The 11,778-nt window shown below is 38.5% G+C and overlaps 1 protein-coding gene across 1 annotated transcript in view; it reads right to left on the minus strand.

The window, feature by feature from the left end:
• The window catches only part of LOC126298712 (leucine-rich melanocyte differentiation-associated protein-like), a 41,944-nt gene extending 31,045 nt beyond the window's left edge, over positions 1-10,899 (minus strand). The window contains exons 1-2 of the mRNA XM_049990135.1: positions 10,621-10,899; positions 9,413-9,640 (exon numbers count right to left, since the gene is read on the minus strand). Coding sequence (XP_049846092.1) covers positions 9,413-9,640; positions 10,621-10,704 — 312 coding nt within the window. The 5' untranslated portion in view covers positions 10,705-10,899. The remainder of the gene's footprint in view (positions 1-9,412; positions 9,641-10,620) is intronic.
• Between the last annotated feature and the right edge of the window lie 879 nt (positions 10,900-11,778).

The following is an 11,778-nucleotide window of genomic DNA, read 5'->3' on the forward strand; positions in this document are numbered from 1 at the left end:
TACTTTAAGTGTCTCATTTCCTAATCTAATTCCTTCAGCATCACCCGATTTAATTTGACTACATTCCATTATCCTCGTTTTGCTTTTGTTAATGTTCATCTTATATCCTCCTTTCAAGACACTGTCCATTCCGTTCAACTGCTCTTCCAAGTCCTTTGCCGTCTCTGACAGAATTACAATGTCATCGGCGAACCTCAAAGTTTTTACTTCGGCTCCATGAATTTTAATACCTACTCCAGATTTTTCTTTTGTTTCCTTTACTGCTTGCTCAATATACAGATTGAATAACATCGGGGAGAGGCTACAACCCTGTCTCACTCCTTTCCCAACCACTGCTTCCCTTTCATGCCCCTCGACTCTTATTACTGCCATCTGGTTTCTGTACAAATTATAAATAGCCTTTCGCTCCCTGTATTTTACCCCTGCCACCTTTAGAATTTGAAAAAGAGTATTCCAGTCTACATTGTCAAAAGCTTTCTCTAAGTCTACAAATGCTAGAAACGTAGGTTTGCCTTTTCTTAATCTTTCTTCTAAGATAAGTCGTAAGGTCAGTATTGCCTCACGTGTTCCAACATTTCGACGGAATCCAAACTGATCCTCCCCGAGGTCTGCATCTACCAGTTTTTCCATTCGTCTGTAAAGAATTCGCGTTAGTATTTTGCAGCCGTGGCTTATTAAACTGATAGTTCGGTAATTTTCACATCTGTCAGCACCCGCTTTCTTTGGGATTGGAATTATTATATTCTTCTTGAAGTCTGAGGGTATTTCGCCTGTCTGATACATCTTGCTCACCAGCTGGTAGAGTTTTGTCATGACTGGCTCTCCCAAGGCCGTCAGTAGTTCTAATGGAATGTTGTCTACTCCAGGGGCCTTGTTTCGACTCAGGTCTTTCAGTGCTCTGTCAAACTCTTCACGCAGTATCGTATCTCCCATTTCGTCTTCATCTACATCCTCTTCTATTTCCATAATATTGTCCTCAAGTACATCGCCCTTGTATAAACCTTCTATATACTCCTTCCACCTTTCTGCCTTCCCTTCTTTGCTTAGAACTGGGCTGCCATCTGAGCTCTTGATATTCATACACGTGGTTCTCTTCTCTCCAAAGGTCTCTTTAATTTTCCTGTAGGCTGTATCTATCTTACCCCTAGTGAGATAAGCTTCTACATCCTTACATTTGTCCTCTAGCCATCCCTGTTTAGCCATTTTGCATTTCCTATCGATCTCATTTTTGAGACGTTTGTATTCCTTTTTGCCTGCTTCATTTACTGCATTTTTATATTTTCTCCTTTCATCAATTAAATTCAATATTTCTTCTGTTACCCAAGGATTTCTAGCAGCCCTCGTCTTTGTACCTACTTTATCCTCTGCTGCCTTCACTACTACATCCCTCAGAGCTACCCATTCTTCTTCTACTGTATTTCTTTCCCCTATTCCTGTCAATTGTTCCCTTATGCTCTCTCTGAAACTCTGTACAACCTCTGGTTCTTTCAGTTTATCCAGGTCCCATCTCCTTAATTTCTCACATTTTTGCAGTTTCTTCAGTTTTAATCTACAGGTCATAACCAATAGATTGTGGTCAGAGTCCACATCTGCCCCTGGAAATGTCTTACAACTTAAAACCTGGTTCCTAAATCTCTGTCTTACCATTATATAATCTATCTGATACCTTTTAGTATCTCCAGGGTTCTTCCATGTATACAACCTTCTTTCATGATTCTTAAACCAAGTGTTAGCTATGATTAAGTTGTGCTCTGTGCAAAATTCTACTAGGCGGCTTCCTCTTTCATTTCTTAGCCCCAATCCATATTCACCTACTATGTTTCCTTCTCTCCCTTTTCCTACACTCGAATTCCAGTCACCCATGACTATTAGATTTTCGTCACCCTTCACTATCTGAATAATTTCTTTTATTTGATCATACATTTCTTCAATTTCTTCGTCATCTGCAGAGCTAGTTGGCATATAAACTTGTACTACTGTAGTAGGTGTGGGCTTCGTATCTATCTTGGCCACAATAATGCGTTCACTATGCTGTTTGTAGTAGCTTACCCGCATTCCTATTTTCCTATTCATTATTAAACCTACTCCTGCATTACCCCTATTTGATTTTGTGTTTATAACCCTGTAGTCACCTGACCAGAAGTCTTGTTCCTCCTGCCACCGAACTTCACTAATTCCCACTATATCTAACTTTAACCTATCCATTTCCCTTTTTAAATTTTCTAACCTACCTGCCCGATTAAGGGATCTGACATTCCACGCTCCGATCCGTAGAACGCCAGTTTTCTTTCTCCTGATAACGACATCCTCCTGAGTAGTCCCCGCCCGGAGATCCGAATGGGGGACTATTTTACCTCCGGAATATTTTACCCAAGAGGATGCCACCATCATTTAATCATACAGTAAAGCTGCATGTCCTCGGGAAAAATTACGGCTGTAGTTTCCCCTTGCTTTCAGCCGTTCGCAGTACCAGCACAGCAAGGCCGTTTTGGTTAATGTTGCAAGGCCAGATCAGTCAATCATCCAGACTGTTGCCCCTGCAACTACTGAAAAGGCTGCTGCCCCTCTTCAGGAACCACACGTATGTCTGGCCTCTCAACAGATACCCCTCCGTTGTGGTTGCACCTACGGTACGGCCATCTGTATCGCTGAGGCACGCAAGCCTCCCCACCAACGGCAAGGTCCATGGTTCATGGGGGGGGATGATGATGTAGCAATAGCAAAAATCATCACCCCATGTAAAGGATGCAGATGATCATATTTCTTCTTGACCCCGATACCCCAGTTGATAAAGGGTCTTGTATTCTTGGATTTTCTTTTCTTTTTGGAAGACAGTGCAGTCCAGTGAACAGGAGAATGGTGTTTCTCCGAGTTGACATAGAAAGGGGGTGGGGCACGAAGAGCGCCTGTGTACAACGGGAAGACATGTGCTTTAATATTGTGCGTTTCTAGCACCGCATGGGAGGGGAACATACGATTTCACATCACACGGGTACACCATCATGATGACATTTTCCAATGAGTCACTTTCAAAGGCCAAGATGAAGGTCCCAGTATCGACCCTACTGTCCTTTAGTCCCCACTTGACATGGCAGACAAAATGCACACCCCCATCTCCCCAAACTGGCATGCAACTCATCATTGGTCTGTAAAAGGAGGTCATGGTGGAAGTTGATATCCTGTTATGTGGAGGGGGTGAGGTGATAGTAACAGGGATGGAATCCAGCTTGTCACAGGCAAGCAGTGCCTGTGACTGAGCAGGCCCCGCAGTTTCAATCAGAAGCTAATGACTTTTTCATTTTCCTCATCACTTCTACTTCCCCAAACCTGTTCTCAAGATGTTCAACAAAGAATAATGGTTTGATGGCCACAAAGGAATCCCTGTTGGTCCAAGAGCAAACAAAGTATACTGGGGAGTATTTCTCTCCTTGTTTCTCAGCCCTGTGTTCCCTCTATGGCATAGGCAGGAAACATTGTGGGGGTCATATCTCTCTGTATTGTAGAAATTTTTTCCTTCAAAAGGAACTTCTGTTGCCAAACAGCCAGCAGTGGAAGGAAGTTGAGGGCGCTTCATTTGCAAGTCATCTGCCTTTGTTATTGAAGAGAAATAGTAGGTAAAGCTCAACAATGGAGACCATGTAGTGAAAGATAAAATGGTGTATAAAGTGCCAGACAAAAGTGTCCCCCCAAATCCAAACATGGCTGACATACAAAGATCGTGCAATGGCAAGTCAGTGGGGGAAAAAAAGAATAGGAGAAGGACAGACTTTAAGCACAAAAGGGAAGTAGTGCTGTCGCAGCTGGGGTCACATGTTAGTTAAACACGTACTCACAAAATAGATGTGTGCCCCGTGGGATGAGGGGGGGGGAAGGAGTCTGTAAGATGTTTCAGCATGGCAATGGACCTAATTAACCAATGGCTGAATACACCACACCATACATTTAAAGACGAATGTAGATGAAAATGTGCTCAACAGTGGTATGTGGATTTTTTTAAGCATCATCCCACCACAAAACTGTATGAAAAGAATTAATCATTGATTAAGGAGTACCCACTCAGAAATCTCCATCTGTTGAGAAGTACCATCTGTACAAAGATGTAGCAATGAATGAAAAACAAACCACACTGACTTAACATTCACTGGACTATTATGTATAGATCACAAATAGGTATCTAAATGTCCCAGATTCTACGATTGTAACTACATTCTATCAGCTGAAGAGTGGCTTCTACTTCCTCCACATGTGTCCACTTTCACACTCAGAAGATATATGTATAAAAGGGTTAAAATACGCTAAGTGGTGGATAACTAACATACATGAAGACTGAGAACTGAAGCTCACAGCATTCTCTGCTATGATTATGTGAGGTTTCAGTTTATGCAAGAGTGCAAAAGTCCCTGTCCCCAATGTCTTATTTACTTCAGTAAGTGCATGACAAAAACATTTTAAGACACTTTACATCAATGATTCACTTTGAAGCTGTCCACACTACTTTCTCCTTTGATGAGACACTAAAGCACCTGCTGATGTCCTGACTACAATGTCAGTTATGCCATCCTCTTCGTTAACACTACCTGGGCCAGAGTGGCACAAAAAGTATACTCTCTCTCTCTCTCTCTCTCTCTCTCTCTCTCTCTCTCTCTCTCTCTCTCTCTCTCTCTCTCTCTCGTGGTGGCAACTGAATAGCTAGAAGTATGTGCAGTTGTATGACATTTTACTCTGGCAGAGGAGAATCTCGCCACAGAGAGACCGATGAATCCAAATGGTGAAGCTTGTGGAGAACAACAATGAAATGTTTCTGTACAAACTCATGGTTTTGAGTAGGTCCAACTTTGATTTATTTCATGCCAAAAGCAGCAGATAGGCAACAGAAAAGGATTAAGGAGACATACTTTACTCTTTACTGCACAGACCTCAGTATATCCCAGTTCATTCTGTGATTTAGATGATTGTTCAACAAAATGCAGTACAGTTACATTAATGGAGTTCTCTCACTGGGTCCTGTGTTACTGTGGTTAGGGAGACAAGATCTGGCTGCAACATTAACAGAGAGAGAGAGAGAGAGAGAGAGAGAGAGAGAGAGAGAGAGAGAGAGAGAGAGTTTAAGCTATGAAGTAATATATCCTCAATACATGTACCAATGAACTGTTTCAATGTTTACAAAAATTAGACAAACTATAAAATATGTATGATTTTTCTTGAGTAACTGATATCCCATACATTACCAAGATATTGTGGATGTTGGCTGTGAAGTATGCAGAGAGCATAACTAACAGAATTATTCTGATGGTGTGCATCCCAGAAACTCAAGAGCATACCCCAGAGACAAGATAACATTCCACTCCCATGTACGCCTAAATTGTGTCATATGGATTATTGTGGAAACATTACTATAACAAAGCACTGCTTCAAATCACACTACAAGCCACAAAATAAATTATCTTCAGGGTGGCAATCAGGCTAGGATGATTATAATGTCAGGGGCAACTGAAGTTTGCCGTACCATCCATCTGCTTTGACCAGTGACATAACCATGATGTGATGTGTGATGTCATGGTGTCACAGCATATTTTAAATAGACTGTATTTGCAGAAGGTGTGGTTGTAGTATGGACTGACACTCTGAGGTGTGGGATGCTTATGTTTCCGAATTATTTGAGAGTGACATTAATGATTCATTGTACTCTGACTATTTTTTGTGAGAATAATATGGGAGAGTTTGTGGCGGTTGTTAGTGAGTTATTTTGATGTTGGAGGTTATTGGCAAATAGGTTAGTTTCAGAATTATTATTGTGGTGTGTTGTTTATAGTTAGGGATTTAATTTTATATTTCGTTTTTTTTATTAGTTATGAATATGACAACGAAGTTCATGAGTATGACACAATGGAGAACATCATGTGGACCACAACTGAATTCCAAAAGTTATTCAGTTTAATTGTTGAGTATGTTTGTGGAGAATATATGAGACTGAACAAAGTTGCTGAATCTCTGACCTGCCAATAGTATACGTGGTGTGTTCGGCAGGATGATGTATGGCATTCTATGTGGAGAAGTTTCTGGCTTGAGAATCAAAGCTAGCCATTTGGGAGATTGTGTTAATGTCATATTATTTTTGCTATCACTAGACTGCTAGATTTATCTGTCAACGGACATTGTTTGGTAAGTGTGCAATTTTTTCTTTTATTTTTAGTATGTATGGTATGTGAGTTTATGTGCATAACTGGGTGTTCCTTGTACACCAAATTTGATGTTAATGTAATTTTTTATGAATTTTTCAGCTTTGTTGGTAGATGTGAGTAATTATGCTGTATTGTAATTAGTGAATATCATGGAATTTGTTTTACCTAAATCGGATTAGATTAGATTAAATTCAGTTTTCATTCCATAGACCCAAAAAATGAAATGATTCTCGTGGGTGTGGAACATGTCAGAACATATAACATTTGAATATAATACTTATTACCCTCTCATCAACTGTCAAGAGATTGTCGAAATAGATGAATACAATGTGGTAAACTGGAACAGCTAATATTTACAGAATTAACACTCTGTCAGAATGAAGAATTGTTATGCACTATTAATAAGTTTATCATGCAAAAAATACCTAATCTTGACTGTTGTGACCAAGTACTGTCAAAGCTGAAATCTGACAGACATTTTTACTGAAACTGGCTTACCACTCTCTGATAACATATTCATATACAGAGTAGAAGGAGTTGCCCATCAAAAAGTCTTTCAAACTCTGTTTAAACCAAGCTTTATCTGAAACCAAGTTTTTAATGGTTGTTGGTAATTTATTGAAAATGTGTGTTCCTGAATATTGGACCCCTTTTCAGACCAAGGTGAGTGATTTTAGGTCTTTATGTAGATTGTTCTTATTCCTAGTACTGATACTATGTATTGAGCTATTGGTTGGAATAAAGTCATATTACTTGCAACAAATTTCATTAAGGAATAAATATACTGAGAAGCAGTGGTTAGAATACCAAGTTACTTAAAAGGTTCCTACATGATGTTCTTGAATTTACACCACAGATTATTCTTATCACATGCTTTTGCACCCTCAAAACTTTTGCTCGGTTTGATGAGTTACCCCAGAATATAATCCTGTATGACATAATAGGCAAAGTATGCAAGTTTTTTATATTCATATCTCCTACATCTGACACCATTCTCACTGCAAATACAGACTTGTTTAGGTGCTTAAGCAATTCTGTGGTATGCCCTTCCCAACTGAATTTATTATCGAGTTGTAATCCCAGAAATTCAACACTGTCAACCTCTTAGATCTGCATGTCTTCATATGTTATACACATGCTGGAAGGAAATCTCTTACAGGTTCTGAACTGCATATAGTGGGTCTTCTGAAAGTTAATGACAGTGAATTAGCTTTAAATCATTTATTAATGTGAGTGAAAATTTGATTAGCAGCTATTTCTAAATCTGTACTTCATTTGCCACTTACTGCAATGTTTGTACCATCTGCAAACAAAACAAACCTAGCATCTGGCAATGTAACAGATGAGAGATCATTAACGTACACAAGAAAAATCAATGGACCCAAGATGGAACCTTGAGGAACACCACATGTAATTAATTCCCAATCACTTGAAAACTGACTGACTTACTGCACAGGTATTTTGAAACAACACTCTTTGTTTCCTGTTAGATAGATAAGACTCAAACCAATTCGCAGCATTGCCGGTGATATCATAATATTCTAATTTACTTAAGAGAATGCTGTGGTTCACGCAGTCAAAGGGTTTTGACAGGTCACAGAAAATGAAAGCAGCTTCTAATTTATTATCTAATGAATTAAGTGCATTCTTACTGTAAGTGTAAATAGCGTTCTCTACATCAGAACCCTTAAGACCTGGTTTCAGCTTATAGGTCAAGTGAATTGTTAGATGCTGGATTTGATTTGTATATGGTTTTGTGGTATTGCATATTTTGTTTGATTTATACACATCAAGTGAAATTTCTGGTACCAGGCTTTTGAGCTATGCATCATGAAAATCATCTGAGCAATATAGGCCATGTGAAATCTTTGGCACTGGGTTTTGAAGCTACATGTGGGATCATGGGCTTGGTTTTAGCTATAAGTGTCAAGTGAAACGTTCAGTATCTCTTTTTTTTTCTTTTTGTAGCTTTGTGTGGTTTCTTGGTATTGTGGATTTTGTTTGCGTCATGTAAGTCAAGTAAAATTTCCAATACCAGTTCTTTTTCAGGTGTTTTTTTATTGTAATTTTATTGAATGCTAACAATTTCATTAATTTGACCTTTGCATTCGTGATAGGTTTGACATATCTTCATCATTATGATAGCCATATATTTTGCTTGTCTCCACTCAAAACACCCATAAATCCTGTTGTCCAGTTAGTTTCAAATATTTCTGCAGTTAAATATTTTTTTCATATTATCTGTGTCTGTTCATGTGTGTAATGAGTGACATCATGGTACCCATATTGTACAATGTTGGATTCATCTGACAGAAGTTAGCAGTCTTTTTTGTGTGTCTTTTGATGAATCAGCACCTCTCCTATTCAGTTTTGTATTTGGTTTACATTACTTGATACAGTTTTGTGTTGGATACAATAAAAATTTATGAGCAGGAAGAGAACAGGATTTGAGAAATATCTTCATTCTTTTTCCTAAACTATTCACAAGTGCCAGAAAATTACAATGATCTCTACATGTGTACTTTTTTTGACCCTCAGATTTCTGTGTGATATGTGTAGGGAGGTGACAACAATAACTTCCTTTATCTCCTTTCAGAAAATCTCCCACTGGTAGCTGATTTTTTCCACACTATGATCTCTCACCTTCCTAATGGGATTTATGGAACACAATGTTCAAAATTTCATTTGTCTTGGTACTAAAACAAAATCGTACCACAACTTACAGATTATATGAAATTATGAGAAATTTAAAGAATGAGGAACCAAACTAATGGAATACAGTAGCATAATTCTATGTGTTTGTGTTTCTGAACTGATAAATAACAAGAGAGAGCAATAGGTGTTGATGATGAAGTTTGGTTTGTGGGGCACTCAACTGCGCGGTCATCAGCACCCGTACAAAGTCCCAATTGTTACGTAGACCAATTTTTACACAGTCCAATCTAGCCGCTGTCACGAATGATGATGATAAGGATGAAATGATGAGGACAACACAAACACCCAGTCCCCGAGCAAAGAAAATCCCCAACCTGGCTGGGAATCGAACCCGGGACCCCGTGATCCAGAGGCAGCAATGGTAACCATTAGACCACAGCCTACAGACAGCAACAGCTGTGAACACCTGAGTGAACAGCCAAGGCAAATACATGAAAATAATTTAAATTGTAAGAGTTAAATATGTTCTTAATGCATACAGTAAAAAAGTCATCAGATTTTTGGCACAGACTTACATTATTCTTATTGAGGGAAAGTGTATGCAAATGCTGCAAACGTGGCAGGCACAACGTATCTGTTAAATTGTTGTTGTCCAACACCAGTTCTTTCAACAAGGTGAATTGTTCAAGGCCCTGAAGAGTTGAGAGTTGGTTGAAGCTAAGGTCCATATACTGCACACTTGGTGCATACAGTTGTATCAATGGAGATGGAATACGCGAGCAGTCTTGACCCACATAGGTTAGCTAGAATAACAAGAAAAATCAGTGTGCATTGAAAACTTGCAAAATTAAAAATAAGCTGTTTCATTCCTTTGCTATTTCTAACATTATACTCTCTGAAATAATTACAGATTTCAACAAGCCATTGTACTGAACAAACAATTACAGTATTATAAATAAATGCACATTTGCTTCTCCTATCTGCTGTTATTACATAATCTGTGTGACATAATGGGCAATAAAACTCAAATAAAAAGTGATCATGAACCAGAATGTTGGTTTGAACACTACAGGGCTTTATCACATATGCACTTGCAAAAGGGAAAATGTCTTTCCCTTCCTCTGATCCGCATATAAATGGGGTGTACAATTTGAACTACACGGCAAATAATTCATTTTATAGACCTGCATTACCACAGGCGAAACTTAAGTTTTGTGGCAAAATAAAACAACAGGAAAAACTGGGTACTCAATCCCGAATATTTTAATTTGTAGCATGCCACTTCTCATTGTGCCATCCACATATAAGGTCATCTTCTCTGTCATACTACTTTATTTTAGGTCTGTCATTATATGATGTAAATCTAGTAATAATCTGAAGCCAATACTTAGTGATTATTTCACAAAATATTAGATGAAACGTTAGGCACAAAAATTCCAAAAATAAATACTGGGAACTGGCATCTGTCGCAGTCCAAAAAAATTTGGTTCCAGGGCATGTATCTTGAGGAAAACACTCTCAAGCTTGCATGTAGTTCCCTTTGATGATAAAACAGGGCCTTAATTTGTGATACTATCCCTAAATAAAACTAGTAATCAAAATACCGACGACATTCTCATTTTACATGTACTGTATCGTAGAGTATGTTCTTTTGGCTATTATTAAAAAAAAATACTTAATGGAAAATGATTCTGTAACACACGAGCTCAGAAAATACATTTAAGGAACACCACCAGAGGCAGCCCACACACGTCAACGGCCCTTTAACAAGACCGTGTCTCACCTTACTGTTTTCGAAAATTATGGCATTTCGATTCACTTCGGCACATTTAATGTCCTTTTCCAAACACAAATCACTGGTTTTCATGATCGAATTGTGTTTATAAATCTACGCGACACTGTAAACAAATCACTTCACATTGCAGAGATTATATTTTGTTCCATAAAAATTTTGACGTTTATCATTTGTTTACGAGTCATTTGAACTGTGACGCAAGGCTTAAATGGTCCGTGCGCACACAATGAAATGCATGCTCAAATACTTGCGCAAATACGAGTGCATGCAGTATCTTGTCGCAAAGCTCGTGTGTCCGCTTGACAAATTTTTATCCTCTATTGGTCTGTCATATGTCCGCTTAAGAAAGAACTTTAAGGAGCAAGTGGCTAACATCTCGCGAAAAATACTTCAGTTCCGGACAATGTTCGCAACTCGGCTTAAAAAAGTGTTAATAATGTGTTAGATGTAGAAAGTACAATGTAAGTGGTCAAGACATTGCCTCCTTAAGGTAGCTCAGTTTTCACATTTTAACTTACCAGTACCTTTTGAGTTATACGGGAAACCTGACGACTGTCGAAATTATTTGCGATTGTACAGCAATGTTCAAAAGTATCCGAACGAACTGAATTGCATTTCGCCTTATTCGCATGCAACCCGCATAACGCAGCTGTCTAGCAGGTCCTCTAATCGCTCTTCCGTACAGTCGTTTGACTATTGAAAATGGTTCCAACAAGTAACCACTAGAAAACACTGATTTGTATCGCAATAACTCAAGATATAAAGTAATACCACGATACTACAAATATCAGGGAACGCCTTATCACAGATAAGACTGTCCTTAAGGCTTGTAAGCTCACATTTATTACAATAAATGACACACCTGAAATGTTAACATTCTAATTATTACGTCAGATAGTTAATGCGCGTGGTTAGTTCATAATTTCCTCTTCAAAGTAACATACCTTACATAATATTTAACACAAAATGACCTGAAAATTTAAGTTATTCACGAGCAGCTAGTTGAGAATATGTATGAGCTTCAAATGACATGACGAACCGTCTTGTTCTGCATACGGATTCAAACCCAGGCCATGCAGACTAAACAAAGATTTCGTGACTGACGAAAACTAGCAGTAATTCATGAGTAGGCATACAGAGAGTGAT

This window comes from Schistocerca gregaria, chromosome X (assembly GCF_023897955.1).
Source record: "Schistocerca gregaria isolate iqSchGreg1 chromosome X, iqSchGreg1.2, whole genome shotgun sequence".
Lineage (NCBI taxonomy): Eukaryota > Metazoa > Arthropoda > Insecta > Orthoptera > Acrididae > Schistocerca > Schistocerca gregaria.